The following is an 18,449-nucleotide window of genomic DNA, read 5'->3' as shown; positions in this document are numbered from 1 at the left end:
TGTAATATTTTATGATTAAAAAATATTGAAACAAGAATAAATGGAAGAAACATTTATTATCATTATTTTTTAATTTAATTACCAATATTATAGTACTTGATTTTATAATTTATACATGACAATGGCAAACAAAAAAGAAAAATTATTATTTTCATACAAAAATACAATTTTTCTTATTTACTTTTTTAATTATAAAGTTTTTTTCACAAATAATAAGCGTACTTATTATATCACATAAGCTAATTTTTTTTTCCTTTTCAATACAATGTAAACTTTTTAATTTTATTCCATAAATTTAAAAAGAAAATAAAAATGATGTTTGTAAAATAAAATTAACAAAAATATCACTATATGGCAATTAAGAATCTTTCTTTTTAGCTCTGATTAAAAAGACTAGATTTTTATGTAATTGTCAAATTTTAAAAGTACGAAAATTTTATTATTATTTTACTAATGAATTTTTAAATTCAAATATTTTATATTTTCTAAATATAGTTAACTTATTAATATCTTGTTTTAAAGTACATTTTCAAGTTATAATACTATGAATCTTGTTCCTTTATTAAATTTTGTCTACGATATTATATAAATTAGTAAAAATAATAAATTGACAGTTTAATTTTAATAAATTATACATTTACTTGAAATAAAATTTAAAATTAGTTTAATTTATATGATATTAAAAATTCATATTTACGATATGATAATTATTAAAACAAAAATATATTATAAATTTATAATTGAAAATTCTGATAAAATAATATTGTTTTTTCATAAAAAAAAAACAATTTTAACAAAAACAAATACACAATCATATTTTTTTTTTTGTTGTATAATTATTATCATAAAGATGTTTTATGTAAATTAAAATTTAAGAGATCAAAAAACAAAACAAATAATTCAACAATTTTATTAATATTTTATGTCTATAATATAAAACTATAATTTGAAAAAAATATTTTAAGTTGTCAATATTCGATGTTCTTTAATACTTATCAAATTGCCTAATAAAAGTACACATTTAATAGTAATTTTTAATGATAACATTATAATATAAATGATAAAATCACTGAAATATTAAATAGACTTAATTTTTATTGCCTTTATATTGTTAATGTGATATTTAATTAAATTTAACAAATTATATATTTATTAAATTATTCTTATCTTTTTAAAATATCTAATAATAATAATTGTATCATTTATAAAAAGTTTAAAATTACTCTTTAAAACTTTTTCTAGATCATTATAATTATCAAAAAGAAGGTTATATTACTATTGTTATTTATATATATATATATATATTTATTAGAAGGGTTTTCTTCTTTTCTTACTAATAATTTACTCTTTTATTCTTATTAATTATAAAAATAAATGATGTCTTGTCTCTTTATATATTTGTATTTCTATTATATATATACTCATATCTCCAAAATGCCTACATTTGATATATAGTTTATATAGTAATATCACACTAATATTTAAACTAAAGAATTTGTCTCTTTTCTTCATTTTATTTTAACTATATCTATCTATATTATTATAAGGATTGCCACAATTACAATATATATTATTATAAAAATTATTTATTTTACATAAATATATTTATATATCATATTAATTAGAAATATTTTTATTTTTTAAATTTATTATAATTAAAAATAATAATAATAATAATATTACTATATATGATTTAATAAGTTTGAAATAATCATTATTGTTAAATTTCATGATTCGGTAGGAACTGAATAGAAAATGTTTCACCGAAGTCATGAAGTTTCAATAATTTTGATTAAACTTCATCTTAACAAAAATCATTATATTACAAATATTTTTTATTTCAAAATAAATTGTTATATTTTAAGAAATTTTTAATAGTAAATTTTTTTATTTTCTTATGGAAATATACTAGAAATGATAGAATTTTAACAAATTTATAAATTAATTATACAATTGTACTTTCTTTTTATTATTAAAATAATTATATTTAATTTCCCTCTGAAATTAGCCCTTTATTGTCTTGTATTTTTTTTTCCATTGTCTTATTTAAATAATATTTAAAAATCTTATCTAAATTTTAACCGTTTATGAGTGCCTCTTTTATTATAAAATATCTTTTTTAACCATAAAAAAATATATTATATCTTAGACATTCAATATATATTTTATGATTGTAATGACAGTATAAAAAAAAATTTAATGTCAATATTAGAATTCCATTAGTAAAAAGATACATTAATTTAAATATTTTTATTAAAGTTTCTATTCAAAGTAGGATTAGAATATATATATATAATAAATAATTTTACAATATTTTATTTTTTTTAATAATTTATATATATATTATTAATATATATTAAAAAAAATTTTTTTTTAATTCCTTTTACAATTTTTATTTTCCCATAGAAGAGGTTTTATTTAATGTAACATAGATATATTTTATTTAATGTTAAATACATAACAATTATGTTTTTTTTTTCTTATTATATTTGTGTGTTTGTACATATAATCAGCTACACTTTTTGTTATTAAAGCTTATCATTGTATAGATAAGAGAAAATAGATTGATAGAGTTCACATACACATTAATGTTATATAATAAAAATTTTCTAAGCAATAAAAGTTAACTGTTAAGAAAGAGGCGTTCCATATAAAGGTGCAGGGATATATTTATCAGATGAATTATCATAAAACAATCATTCTTCTTCAATATTTCATTATTTAGTTCACTAACGCAACATCTTCTTTTATAATTGATTAGAGCATCATCTTCTTTATTATCGAGTCAAGTAATCTTGGTTAAAAATATCAAATCTCTTTAACCGGATATATTTGACTACAGATAGTAAAGATTTTGTTTTGGTAAATTTGTTTTGATCTCTTTTTTTTTATTAATAATTTTAATTGTTATTAATTAACATTAAAAATTTTTTTTGTTGATAATTAATATTATAAAATTTTATTAATCAATTTACTTTAAATAAATTTTGTTGACAAATCAAAGAATATTAATGTAAGTAAAATTAATTAAATAAAACATTAATTTATTTTTAAAAAACCCGTAAACTTGCCATAATCCAAATTGGGTTTATATGACTTAAAAAAATTAATATTTGCTTCTTTTTTTTTTAAAAAATTGATGAGTTATAAAAAAATAATATGTATAAATTGTATATATGATTCTCTCTTATTGATATGTTTAAAAAAATTTACACTGCGCACATTTTATTTTTTGACTTTCCTGAAACTGATGGTACGACAGCAATATCAAGATTCATTTTGTCTGCATCAATATAACTAAGAAGGTAGAACAAACTGTTTATTCCAACTGTCGTGTATTCTGTTATAGCAAAAGTAACATAAGCTAAAAATATGGAATATATATTTTTTATTTTAATGCTTAACACACCTAAATCTTTACATGATTTTAAATAATAAATATAACTGGCAGAAGCTGTTAAAGAGATAGGACATCCGACAATATATATAAATGTTCTTATTTTAAATAATGTGTAATACTTTGAGACTGTTTCATTTATCCCAGATTGATATTGTAAGATTATACTAAATAACATATTAAAATTGAATGAAGCAAGCCAAAATCCAAAAAATGTTGCATGTATAACTAAAAAAAAAAATAAATAATAAAAGTACATTTTACTTATAATATCATTTAAAATGTATGTCACTTACGAAAATTATATTCAATATCAAAGATTGACACACCAACTAAAGCCCATATCTCAAGATGCATTAAAAAACGATGAATTGACAAAAGAATATGAAAATAATAGTTATCGGAATTTGAAGCATTTGGTCCACGTAAGAAAAATTTAATACATAACTAAAAATATATTAATAATAATATAATTGTATCATTGAAAAAAAAAAACCTACATCAACATAAATAATTCTTGGAGGAACATGTAGCATTAAAACTGATAACCAAAAAAATTTTTGCGGTTTCCAAACACCTATTGAATAACTTACAGGTGGAATGTATCTATAAAATTATATTTATATATATAAAAACATTAAAATTGACTTAGAATAAAAACAATTTTTGAATTATATTAATATATGATATTATTATCATTATTTTTAACTTACGACATAGTACCATTACAATGATCTGAAGCAAAGTTTACAATTTTATTAAACTGGAAAAGATATGTATAAGCAATACATGCATAACATCCAATACCAGGAAAAAGGGTTGCTGCAAGTATTACAAATTTAGAATTAAAATAAACCATCCAATCATTTGATGTAAATGGTGATGATATTTTTAATGTAGGTATAAAATATCTTGAGGTAAGAGATAAAGTGTTTGATATTGGTAAATTTTCATTACTCATTCTAAAAAAATTAAAAAAATTTGTAGTTTGGTAATTAACTATCTGGAAAATAATAATTGTTGATCAAACTGTTAACGTAAAATATATAAGATAATTATTTCTTACATTAATATAAGAGAGTTTGGAAAGTTTTTATTCTTATAATTATAAATGATGTACAGAAAATTACAATAAATATGTTTAAAAAAAAAAGTATTTTCAAGAAATTATATAAAATATATGTAATAAAAGATATTACGTAAAAATCATGGTCATGAATTGTAGAAAAAAAAATATAAAATAATAATTAATATAATTAGTAGGAAGTGTTAAACAATTACTTTTTTTTCATTTATACTTTTTACAGCTAACAATATATTTTTAAACAAAGCTTGTTTCACAAAAGTAGAAAACGAAAATAACAAAACATATATCTTGTTATAATTGTGGTAAACATAAAGATACTTTTTATTTGATTTTGTTTTCGTATTAAAATATTTAACAAGTTGAAATAATATGGAAAATTCTAAAAATTATTACTTAAATATAACTAATTTATTTAAAAGACATTTTATATATTTTTATCGTAATAAAGTATTAATTAATAGGCCTGTTTCTGGAGGTAAAATTATTTAAAAGAACAAAAGCTATCTGAGTATCCCATATTTATATTATTTTCTTGTTATGTTACTATATTAATATTTTAGCCATTCAAATGTATATATATATATATATAACTGTTTGATAATATATTTAAATATTATCTTAAAATCAAGTTTAAAGAAACTTGGTTTTTATTAATATGTTATTAAAAATGTTAAAGAAAATGAAACTAATACATTAGAAAAAGTTTTAAAAATAGGATATTAAAGCTAAATTTTTATAAATTAAAATAAATTAATAAACAAAAATTATTAATATATAATAATAATAATAATAATAAAATTTATATTATAAATGTTTTAATTTAGTAAATAATTCGAAAAATATTCTTTTTATTATCTAAAAATTTGGTGTATCAAAAATTTTACAATAACATTATATTATTAATAAATTATTTTTTTTTATTGGGTTATCATACGATAAAAAGTGAAATTATAACAGTAAAGTTTTATTTATTTGTTTATTTTTTTTTGTAAAAAAAAGCACCACTAAATATGTATATTTTTATCTATATTTTTTGTAATCTATTTAAAAAAAAGACAAAGTAGTATAAAAAACATTAGTATAATGAAAATTTAATTAAAAAAATGTTAGAGAATTAATCTAAATAAATGTATTCATCCAAAAAAAAAAGATAAAAACCAATTTATATATTAATATAATTATCTGTTTGCCAATACACTAGGATAAATATATTAGCAATTTCTAAACACGTTTTTAAAATATTAGTGTGTATTTTTAAAAAAATAAGACTTTTTTTTACACTAATAAAAGAGCAAAATAATTTTTATTATTTTTTTTTTGCTAGTTATAGTGACTGATCAAATAATCAAATGAACAAGGTAATATATATATATTATCTTATGATCATGATCATTTAAATGGAAAAAAATTTAATTTTTACACTTTGGTAATAAAACTTTTATAATATAATTAAAATATAATTTTATTTTTAAGTAAGTAAAATTTTTTTTAAAATAAATTGATACAACTTTTTTCAGTTTGGACAATTAAACATATTGATACATTATTACTTAAATTAAGTTAAAATTAAAAGTATTTGAAAAATTACTATTTCACTTATTTTTATATCTTTTATATATATTTAATTTAGTTGTACTATGCTTCTGAAACTAAATTTTACAAAAACGTCGTGTTGAATTGTCAAATTATTCACTAGTAAATTTATGATAAAATAAATTAAAGTGATCAATTATTACTTATAATTTAAAAGTGCATTAAAATTGTTTTATTTCATTATAAATATATTAAAAATAGAATTTATAAAATTTATTTTAAAAATTAAAAGAAAAAATAGAAGATTACTTTCACATTTATATATGAATAATTTTATACTTTCATTTTGTATATATTTTAAAAATTTATATACACCAAGATAAAAAAAAAAGATTAGGATGAATCTGTTTTAAAAGAAATGTCTGATTCTATTGTAACATCACTTATAGATTTTCTGTACTTCTTCCTTTCGGCATTTTCAATTAATGAAAGGGTTGAGGTATTTGTTCTACTTTTACTACTTGATCCTTTAATAGATACTTTACTGATTTTATCTGCAAACGTTAAACTACTAATTGCTTCCGATAAATATTTCTTATTCTTTGTAATCTGTACAATCATTAATGTTTTAGAATCACCTTCTGAAAAAATAAAAATTTAAAAACAATTTAACTATATGTTGTATAAAAAAAAACATACGTAAAGAATCTTCTAATAATCTTGTTAATAAACAATTTCTATATGGTACATGTGAAGCTTTGGCACGTAAAGCTAAAACAACATTTCCCAATTCAGATAATGATTTATTTATACATTGTGTTTCTTTTAATTGTTGTCCTACAACTTGAGACTTTGATACACGTTCAGAACCTGCTAAATCAATTAAATTTAACTTTCCTTTACATTCAACATTAGTTATTTTATTTTTAGTTATAACATTAACTAATGTTATTGAATGGGACCTAGAAGATGTTTCATTAGCTGCTGTTGATGCAACACATCTATTTTTTCTTCCCAATTTTATTAAATCCTCAACATTATTAACATTTGTAACTTCTTGTTCACTTAAACCTCTTATTTCTTGTTTACCATTTTCACCTAGTTTTAACATTAAATTATCACCTCCAGGAGAAAAAAGATCTCTTATTTTTTCATTATAAATTTCAATCATTGAAACTGTTATTTTACTTTCTAAAATTTCTTTTTGATCATCTAAAATTTTAAATAATTCAGATATTGCTCTTTTAACAATTCCTGGATTAGAATCAGGACCATCCATTGTATATGTTTTTCCACTTCCAGTATGTCCATAAGCAAAAATACATACATTTTTACCATCAATACAGCTTGTCACAACTGGACTAATTTCATTATATATCTGCAAAAAAAAAATTATTTTATATATGTATCTTTTTCAAAAAAAAAAGACTTACATTTTCTTGATCATCAATTTCTTTAAAAACTTTATCAACACTATATTTTTTATTTGAACCATTGTCATTTGTTATAGTAAGTTGATCAACATCATAAGGATCAGTTGTGATAAGATTTTTATCATACTCTTCACCAGTATTAAATGGTCTTATTCTACAAAAAACTCTAATATTTCCTTTTAATTTAACAATTTCATCATGTAATTTCTTCCTGCGCTCAATCTCTTTTTTGTAATTCTTTGATAGATTATTTAAAGTTGTCATAAAAAGTTCAATTATTTTATTGGTCTCTTGTCTCATTAAATTGTTTGTCTCTCTTAATAACTGGTTTTTTGCCTTTTCAAATTCATCCTAAATAAATATAAATAAATAAAATAAACTGATTAATTTGTTTTTTTTTTAAAAAAGTTTTACGTAAAAACTTGATGAATAAAATATTTTTTTTAATATTATAGAAAACAACATACTTTTTCATTTTTAAAATTTGTTATTTTTGATAATATATCTTTTTTATATATAGATAAATCAAATGGTAATTTGTTTTTTTCTTTAATATTTTTATACTCTCTATCATCTTGAACTTCTTTATCAACCATAATTGGTATTTGCGCAAATGTCATATTATTTGTAAGTTTTAATCTATCAAGTTCCTTCTCTGCTTTTTGTAAATTTTTTTTTAATTCCAAATTTTCATCACTTAATTTGGCAAAATCTAAAGATAAATATGAAATACCTTTAAGAACTTTTTGTTCACCATATTCTCCATGTTGTGAATCACCACCTAAAACTTGGTAACTTTTATCATATGTAATTGAATGTTTATTAAGAAATTTTTTAAGTGAAGCAATTTCTGTTTCTTGTTCATCTATTATATATTCAAGATTTTTAATAAGATTATTCTTTTCTTCAATATTTTCTAAAATAAAACGATATTTTTGACATAATCCATCAACATGACAACATTCTGTTGATATTGGTTGTGAAGAACTACTACAACCACTATCAGAAGATAATTCATGAATAGATGTATTAGAGGATGATAATGAATAAGCACTTAAATTTTGTAAACAATCTTTATCAGCTGATGGAGAATGTAACAATGTTGATGTTTTATATACCATTCTACAAAAAAAAAAGATAATGATAAAATATAATAATTTAATTCTAAAAAAAAAAAATGTTTAGTTCCATAATTGAAAAAAAATAATATAAACAGATATAAAAATCATATTAAAGAAACTATACTTTAGCATATATACATATGGTACATTATAATTTTATTATATAAAGAAACACTGGTACTTTCCAATGTATTCTTTTTTCTATATGTAAATATTTATTTTAACAGTTAAATATAAAAGATTATATTTCAAATAAAATACATATATCTTAAGATAGTAAAGAATAAATTTGTATGATTCAAATGTGTTCCTTCAATATATATTTATATTTTAAGAATGGTACCATTTTTATAATCATAAACCATGAAATAAAAAGAAAAAGAAAAAAAAAGGAAAAAAAACGATAATAGCTTAGTAATGAGTAAAATAAACAATTTATAAAAAAATAATAGATAAACTTTGTCACCTATAACAAATAAAATAATTTAAGAACAAAAAACTATTATTAAATAAATTAATAATTATTTTTTATGTTAATGATAATAAAAAAAATTACTTAATAAGATTTCATTTTTAAAATGTAACATAAATATTTATAACGTTCCTCATTTTATATTTATATTAATTTTAGAGAAAAAAAATTTCTCTTACAAAAATTGATAAAATTTAAGTATAAAATACATGAAAACAGCACTAAATAAAAAGTTGTTTTAATATACTTAATCATTACTATATACAAAAACTTTTTTTATGTATTTAAATTCAAAATCAAGCAATTAAAAAGTAGATAAATAAATTTAAAAAAAAAAAATGGAATATGAATATACATACAGTAAAGAAAAACTTTTTAAGGGCAAAGGTATTAATTGACACCGGTATGTATATTTTTCTAAATAAAATATATTAAAATTTTCTAGTTTTATTTAATCATTTAGTCAATTATATTGTTTTTCTTTAAATAAAGTAAAATATTTTGAATATGATATATATATATTCATATTTTATACAATAATATTGCAAAAATATTACAATAAAGATGATATATTTATAAAAAATGATATAAAAAAAATAGATAATTGTAGGCAAAATAGCTACATTAAAGATTTAAATTATTTGTGATATGTTAGAGATAATTATTGGTATATGATAATATGGTAAATATATAAAAAAAAAGTTTTGATTTTTTATTATATGAAATAAGTAAAACTATGTAGTGATAAGAATATTTATATAAAAACATTCCAATAATAAAATATATTAGAAATTTGTTTTTCGTATTATCAAAATAAATAAAGAAAATTTAGTTGTGAATTGAACAATAGATTTTAATAAAAATTTATCAATCTTATATAATATATGTATATATAATTAAAATACATTTGAAATAAGATTACAACTAAGAATGTTGTAAAAGTTGTTAATAAAAAAAAAACTATTTTTAATATTCATACTATTGTAGACAATTTTCTGTTCATTTTTTTTTTTGGTTTATCTTTTTTATAAATACAGGTATAGTTAATAAAAATATATATAATAATTAGAAAAATTAAAAAGAGAGAAGATTAAAATAAATAAGAATAAGCGAGATATTATTGTATAATATTATATATGAAAGTTAAAGTAACTACCTAAAAGTTATCAATCAACTATATTACTACCTACTTATCATTTTAAAAGTAAAGTTAAAAGATTATTACTTTATAATGATGTTTTACCCTTTTTAACAGAGAAAAATTTTTTGAAACATGATATATAAAACATTACTTATATCATTATTATAAATAAAAGATTTTTAAAATCTTTTCACGTCACATAATAATTATAAATAATAAAATGTTCTAATCATTCTTTGGGTTATAAAATATCAACCTTGAGATGATTGTAAAACAATATGAAGTATTTATATTGATAAATAATATATATTTACTTCAAACTATTTGATATATTTACATATTTACAAAGATTTGACAGTTTTTTTTTTTCTTTATTATAAAATAGTTATTTTGTTTAAATTTAAAAAAAATTTTTTTTTAAAGTTAAACATTTAAATCTCATATTACTGTGATAACAAATAGTAAATATTTAAGGATACTTTTGTATAATCTTTTTGACATATGATTCTTTTTTTTTATATTTTAAATATATTTAAACAAAATGTTACAATAAATTTTATCAAATGGCAAAAAAAAAAGATAGAAAGTTATTTGATCTTAAGAAAAAAGTATAAACAAGTTATAAAAGAAATTTTTAATATAAGTTTAGTATGATATATTTTATTAAGAATATAAAGATTTTTTAAAATAGAAAATAAAAATTTAGATATAAATAAGGATATTCTAATTTGAAATGATATAAATTTTTATGTACAAATATGTCAAAAAGAGTCATTATACAATTTAACAAAATATATATTATATTCATATTAATATTTAATTACAAAAGCAAATGAAAATAGTATAATTCACTTTTAATGATAAAAAGAGGTTAATGTTAAAATTTTATATTTCTAGTAAAGGATAAATATTTTTATATTAGAGGAAAATTTTATTTGATAACATGTATTATCATTTAATTTAAAAATGTAATAATAAAAATATGATAATAATATTTAATAATAACAAGAACTGTTTTTGTTTATCAATAAAACTATAATATTATAAAAGTATGTATACAAATTAATTCTATTCATCTAAATTACTACAATTTTTTTTGTTGTAAATTTATTATTAAAAAGTATGAATACATATAATATAAATCACACAAAAATAGTTAGAGGACACAATCGTTGTAGATAGTTATAGTAATTGTAATTTCTACGACATAATCTCTTGTAAATCAGCATGGTAATTTTAAAAATAATAATATTATTAAAATTATATTGAAATATAAAATATATTAATTCTCTAAGTAATAAAAGGATATTTAAAAAAGACCATTTATTCATTATTGTAAAATAATATTATATATAAAAATTTATGTATTTCTACTATATATATAAATATATTTGAAAAAATGTATTATAAAAATTTTCTTTATTTATAAAAAAAAGACACAAGATACATTAATATTGTAAAATGTGAAAGATAATTAATTTAGCTCTATGATTGGTCTTATTTATTTTAATTTTTATAAATAGATCCTTTTCAAATAATTTAAGATATATTAATTATATATATTTTATTATATAGTTTAGGATATATTATTAAGTATTAATAATTTTAACAAATAGATTGTCAAATTTATGGGTTAAGAAAATTATAAAATCTATTTTATAAATTTTTATTATTAAAAAAATGATAGGATTTTTATAGAAAGATTGTTTCTTTTTAATTACCTTTCGAATAAATCTATAATTTTGTAGAATAAGATAAAATTTAATAAATATTAACTTAAATAAATAAATATATATATATATATATATATGTTTATCAAAATATACATATTATAATGATGAGTCATAATGATATGATGTTTAATTAATCTTAAAAATAAAAGAGTAATTATATTAAAAAGTAATTTGTACTAAATAATCTATAAATACTTAAAAATAAGAGGAATTTAAATGTTTAACATTGAGAAATGGAACATTAAAACATTTAACTAAATATTACTACACTTTTATTAAAAGGTTTTTTGTTAAAGAAGTACCAAAAACTTTTTATTAAAATTTATTTGATTGAAAAAAGACAAATAGGAAGAAAAACTTTTTTTTTACAAAAATTTTAAATAGAAATCCTCAAAATATATTTGTTTAATAAAATATAAAACTACTTATCATTATTACAATAAAAATTCATGCTTTTGACAGTTAATTTTATTCTTTTTTTTTGTATTGATAAGATGATTATTTTTTTGCTATTATAACAAAACAAGTTAAAGAATATTATTTATTCATTTATAAAAAAGAAAGCTTATGGATGTACTGAAATTTTTAATACTATTACAAAAAATATTAAATGTTAAAAAATAATGTTTTTAAATTTATTACAAATTTTTAAAATAGTTGTTAATATATATAATAAAACAATGTAACTTTATATTATATTTAACTTATGTGTTGTTCTAAATACAAAGTTTAATCAGATACATATATTACAATAATATTAAAACAACATAATAATAAAAGTAAAATTAAAAATAAATAAAATTAAAAAAATATTATTATAAATAAAGTAATCATTATATTAAAAATTTTACGAATTTTCAATAAATAATATTATATATGATTCTTTATATATTATTTTTATAATATTTTATAACTTAATAAAATTAACTTATTATTACATCTATCTCAGGAGATGTTAAAGTGATTAAAAATTTTTATGATAAATGCTACTTTTTAATAATAATTATATTTAATTAACTAATATAATTTATCATTTACAATGCATGGATCAAGTTTATATTTAATTTGTTCTTTCTTTTTAACATTCTTATAATATTTTTATTTTTAAATTTTATGTCTGAGAAACATAATACTTTTATTTTAAAAATTTTAAATTATACCACATTTTTGGGACAATTAAAAATCATTTGCATTTTTTTAAAACTTTTTTTATTTATAATTAAATTACTTATTGATAAATTGTGGTAAAATAATACATTTTATATAAAATACCAAGTTTTTTTTTTAATGTCACTAAAATTATCTCACTCTATCTTAAAATAAAATTTTTTTATTTTTTAATTGTTTAGAAAAATAATAAAAAAAAAATTATAATTTAAAGTGTACTTCATCATAAATAATTTTATTGTGTAACATAGTTAAAAAAAATTAATTTTTGAAAAATATTTTCTTTACTACATAAATTCTTTCATCCATATAAAGTTGAAAGGTAATTTAAAGAAATTATATTAAAAACATTTGCTGAAAATGTTTTATTTATTGTGTGTATATGGAAAACTTTTATTTGAATATTTGCATTTTTAATTTTTCACATACCCACATTATTATTTTTAAGTAATTTAATTTATAATATATTTAATTTTTTTTATTTGAAGTTTAAAAATTACGATGATTTAATCAACAATCTTTATAACTTTATACATAATTACGTGTATTTTTTTTTATAAAAATAAAAATGTTACTATTGATTAATATATATAATCATAATTTGTTATAAATAATTAATTTTTGAATTAAAAAATTTTTAAAAACTATAAAGTAGTACAATATATAAAATGAAAAAACAAAAAAATTATTAAAAATTATTTTAGAAAATAAAAAAAGTACTTTTAAACGTTTAAAAAGCACTTTCTAGAAATATCAGCTTAATTTCTTTTTCATACTCATGTTTGAAATACTTTTTTTTTTCTTTTAAAAAGAATTACATAAAAAAGCTTGTTTTTTTAAAATAAAATTTTAAAATTTTATATTTTTGGATGAAAATAAATAAAACAATTATTATTAAAGTAAAAAGAGAAATAACGGAAAATACAACAATATAAATTATGATAAAGAAGACTAACAGACAGTTATGAAATGGCATTGTATATTTGATTGTTACTGTCATACAACTATCTACATGTTTTTTTTTTAATTTGTTTATAACAATTTATAAAATATATGTAGATAATTAATTATATTATATATTAATGTTTAAAACATGAATAATAACTTGTAATGTCTTATATTTAAAGAAAAAAAAATTTATTTAAAGGTAAATGCACCAAGTTATTACTCTCCATTTAAACAAATATTTATTTATTTAAAATTCGTGAACTTGTTTTAATTTATCAAATATGTGTTTTTTAAACTTATACATATATATGTATTTTTTTTTATCTCTTTTTATATTCTCTTTCAACATCTATATACTCTCTTTTTAGTATAAATATATTGGAAGAAATAAAATTTTACTAGTAGATATAGTTTTATTTTTATCTGTTTTTATTGAAATTAAAAAGATATTATTACACAATTAAAAATAGTAATAGTTAAATAAAATACTTAAATTTGTTTTTTTTATGTTATTTTAAATTTTTAAACTATTTTTAAGATTTATGTATTAATTTCTTAATTTTGCAATTCTTATTTAAATTTTCTTAATAATAAATTTTTTTTTATAAATAATTATTATTATTTTAATGATACTTATTATTTTGATTTAACATTTTCAAAAAAAAAATATTTGTTTACAAATATATTTAACATCTGCTTTCATTAAATTAAACTATCAGATATGGTATATTGATAAATATTCCCCACAAGTGAAGTCTTAAAAGTGTTAGAAAAGAAAAAAAAAAGTCAAATGATATTTTCAATAAAAATATCACTTGATATATTCTGTTTTATTTCACATGTCATTTTTATAAAATTATTGAATTTCTTTCATCTTATGATCATATGTTAAAAAGTATATTATTTTTCTTTTTAAGTAACATTTTTCCAATACTTTCTTCATAGTTTGTCTTATAACGGTATAATGTGTCATCACGTGAAGCTAAAACATGTGCATGTTAAATAGTCTCATTCTACAAACGTTTAATCAAAATTTTAAAAATATTTTATATTGAGATAAGCGATACACTTTATTATTTCTTACCTTTCTATTTAATTATAATATTTTTAATAATGAAATTACATATATATGTATACATATATTAAGAAAAGTTTTAATTATGTATAAAATATTGTAGTGATATATCTATTTAATTTTTATTATAAACACATTTGTCCACATGTACACATTTATCATTCCTGTACTATAGACTTTAATATCATTCGTTTTTTTTTTTTGTATGATGTTATCTTCTATCTAAATTACTTTATATATAGTTTTCTTATTCAATAAATATTTTATTGTATAATTTGTATTTCATTCCAATAATACCGATAAGTTTATAAACTTTTCTATTAAATATATGTATTTATTTTCATTTTAACTTATTTTATTTATAGTTTTTCGTAATTATTTGTATATTTATATATATATATATATATTTCGTTTTACTTTTAGTTTATAATTCAAACAACTTTATATTGTACAAAATTGTTTAAAAATTAAACGATGTCTGTTGGTGATCGTAGAAAAAGTTTATTAAAAATTGTCATTCTTGGCAATTCTGGTGTTGGTAAAACTTCTTTAATGAATCAATATGTAAAACAAAAATTTACCAATCAGTATAAAGCTACTATTGGAGCTGATTTCTTAACTAAAGACATCAGAATTGATGATAGACTTGTGACAATGCAGGTATGTATTTTTAATTTATTATTTAATATATAATATAATAACAACAAAAATTATTTACTTTTTATAAAATTTAAGATTTGGGATACAGCTGGTCAGGAAAGATTTCAATCACTAGGAGTTGCTTTTTATCGTGGAGCTGATTGTTGTGTTCTTGTCTATGATGTAACTGATACTGCCTCATTTAGACAACTTGATTCATGGAGAGATGAATTTTTAATTCAAGCAAATCCTAGAAATCCTGAAAGTTTTCCTTTTGTTTTAATTGGAAATAAAATTGATCTTCCAAATCATGCAGTAACAGAACAACGTGCTAGAAAATGGTGTGAATCAAAGAATGGAATACCATATTATCAGGTATCTGTTAAAGAAGGAACAAATATTGACGAGGCATTTAATGAAATTGTAAGAAACGCTCTCCAACGTGAAAATACAGATGTACATGATTTTCCAGAGTATGATGATCAAATTCGCCTTAGTGATAGAAGCAACAACAAAAATAATGGAGGAAGTTGCAACTGCTAAATGAACCATTTTTTACGTGTTACTTAAGTAAAAATCATATAAATTTTTATAAAAAAAAAAATTTAATCTTATGACATGTCATTTGATTGCAACTATATTATAACTCAAACATTTATTTTTTAATTGGTACCATTGATTTATAATATGGAGAAAAAAAAATACAATTATATAATTTAGAATGCAACATCCATTTATATAACTTAATCAATTTTATTATGATATTTTTATTCATCAACTCTAAAAAACTGTTTACCTATCATTTACTTGATATTCTTTATTGAAAAGAAAGTCGGAAAGCATATTCTTTTACTAATACAAGCATTCAGGATGTTTGGTATAAATATAAATTAATGCATGCCTTGTCTTTATAAGTATGTAATAAATTAATTATTTTTATAATATATTTTTTTTTACCTTGTCATTAATTATTATTTTCCAGCATCTAAAATCTTGTATTTTTTTTTTATTTTTAAAATAAAAAAAGATTAATACATATACATTAACATATATATTATTGATAATTATAATAATATAAATTTAAAAAAACTGAATAATGTTTAAAATAATAAAAATATTTATTTATCATTTGAGGTATCATAAATTAGAATTATTTTGAAAAATAAAAAACAAATATGCATGTATAAACATAATTTATCTTTAACTTTATCCCATAAACAACGTATGACAAGATAATGAGAATTCCATGTTTATTATTACTGATGTTTTTTAATTTTTGATATTTGATACTTTAAATTTAAAAAGTATACTATTTAATATTAAGTGATAAATAAATTTTTTTTTAAAAATTCATACATTAAAATAAATAAAAACAACGAACTTTAAGTCATTGTTATAATCTTTTTTTTTTCAATCCCTTGTTTTAATAAAAATGTATGTAAAAGCATGATTTTTATATTTTTAAAATATATTAAAGTTTATATTTTATATACCTATCTTCATCTTTTATTACTTTTGATTTTATCAATATTAAAAAGCAATATGCTAAATAATATATGTGCACTTTTCGTTATCTTTTAATACACATTATGCAATAGAAATATATATATATATATATATAACATAATAAACCTTTTTAATATTGTCTAGAAAAATCTTTAAAAGTTTATCAAGATTTGTATATATATATATAAATTACTTTATTAAAATTAGATATATTAATAAAAGTTGAAAAATTTATTTTAACAATTTGTTACTTTTTGAAATGTAAAGTGCATTGCAAGTTTAGTTATTAGAAAAAGTAATGGCATTAATAAAAATGATCAGTAAACTTTTGATAAATATTTTTAATTTAAAGGGGAAAAAGTTTATTATTGTTAAGATATAATATGTTATTATGAAGAATATTTTATATATTGTTTTTCATTTTTACATTTCGTAAATTAAAATGATAGATGAATATTAATCAAATTGCAATAAGATTTGTTATCAAAAATTAAAAAAGATTATAGTTTAAGTATTTTAAATTATATGAAATCTTCATGATCTTAAATAAGGATAATAACAATTTTTTTTATTAAATATTATAATATTTATAAATATGATTCATCTTCTTTTTGTTTTGTTTTGGTTAATATAATATTTTTATTTTAAATTGTAGTACTTTATATATATTTAAGAAAAAAATTATTTTGATAAAAAGTTTCAAATAATGATTATTTAATATCTTAAATTGAAATTTTAATTTTCAAATGTTCATTTATTATTTAATATTTTAATATTCTTTGTCAACATTTATTACATGTTATTATTTAAAGAAAAATTTATATATATATATATATTCATTCATAAACTTATTACTTAAAAATGAAACAATGACAAAAATGTAACATTTTTAATATGATGCATTTAACAAAATCAGCTGTTAATAACAGTTCCAATTGTATAAAAGCTTTTTCTTTTTACAATTTAACTATTATTTATCTTTAAATAATCTTCTTTCTTTTTCTATTATTTCTTTCTTAAAATCAAAAGAAGTAGAAAAGTGCATTGGTTGTAATATTATACGAAAAAGTCTGAAAATTTTTACGATACCAAACAATGAATTATTTGAATTTTACTATAAATTTATCTATCCATTTATTTTCATTTATTTGATTTATTTTTCTTTTTAAAATATATAAAATAAGCATAAAAATTTAG

General features: G+C 17.7%; 3 protein-coding genes across 3 annotated transcripts; 1 reads left to right on the top strand and 2 right to left on the bottom strand.

The window, feature by feature from the left end:
- Window positions 1-3,209: 3,209 nt before the first annotated feature.
- On the bottom strand, window positions 3,210-4,358 carry SRAE_X000130500 (Frag1/DRAM/Sfk1 family-containing protein; the record flags this gene model as incomplete). Its single annotated transcript, XM_024647452.1, has 5 exons — window positions 3,210-3,364; window positions 3,410-3,625; window positions 3,694-3,844; window positions 3,898-4,003; window positions 4,111-4,358. The coding sequence occupies 5 exons, from the start codon at window positions 4,356-4,358 to the stop codon at window positions 3,210-3,212; spliced, it is 876 nt and encodes a 291-aa protein (XP_024498769.1).
- A 2,052-nt stretch (window positions 4,359-6,410) lies between these two features.
- SRAE_X000130400 (Kinesin-like protein KIFC3) lies at window positions 6,411-8,571 on the bottom strand (the record flags this gene model as incomplete). Its single annotated transcript, XM_024647441.1, has 4 exons — window positions 6,411-6,658; window positions 6,717-7,395; window positions 7,451-7,801; window positions 7,918-8,571. 4 exons carry the CDS (start codon window positions 8,569-8,571, stop codon window positions 6,411-6,413), a joined length of 1,932 nt encoding a protein of 643 aa, XP_024498768.1.
- Window positions 8,572-15,581: 7,010 nt separating this feature from the next.
- SRAE_X000130300 (Ras-related protein Rab-7a) lies at window positions 15,582-16,289 on the top strand (the record flags this gene model as incomplete). Its single annotated transcript, XM_024647430.1, has 2 exons — window positions 15,582-15,767; window positions 15,843-16,289. 2 exons carry the CDS (start codon window positions 15,582-15,584, stop codon window positions 16,287-16,289), a joined length of 633 nt encoding a protein of 210 aa, XP_024498767.1.
- Window positions 16,290-18,449: the final 2,160 nt, after the last annotated feature.

Source organism: Strongyloides ratti, scaffold srae_chrx_scaffold0000002 (assembly GCF_001040885.1).
Source record: "Strongyloides ratti genome assembly S_ratti_ED321, scaffold srae_chrx_scaffold0000002".
Classification (NCBI taxonomy): domain Eukaryota; kingdom Metazoa; phylum Nematoda; class Chromadorea; order Rhabditida; family Strongyloididae; genus Strongyloides; species Strongyloides ratti.
Note: the sequence above shows the minus strand (reverse complement) of the source record. Positions and strands in the feature narration are given on the sequence as shown.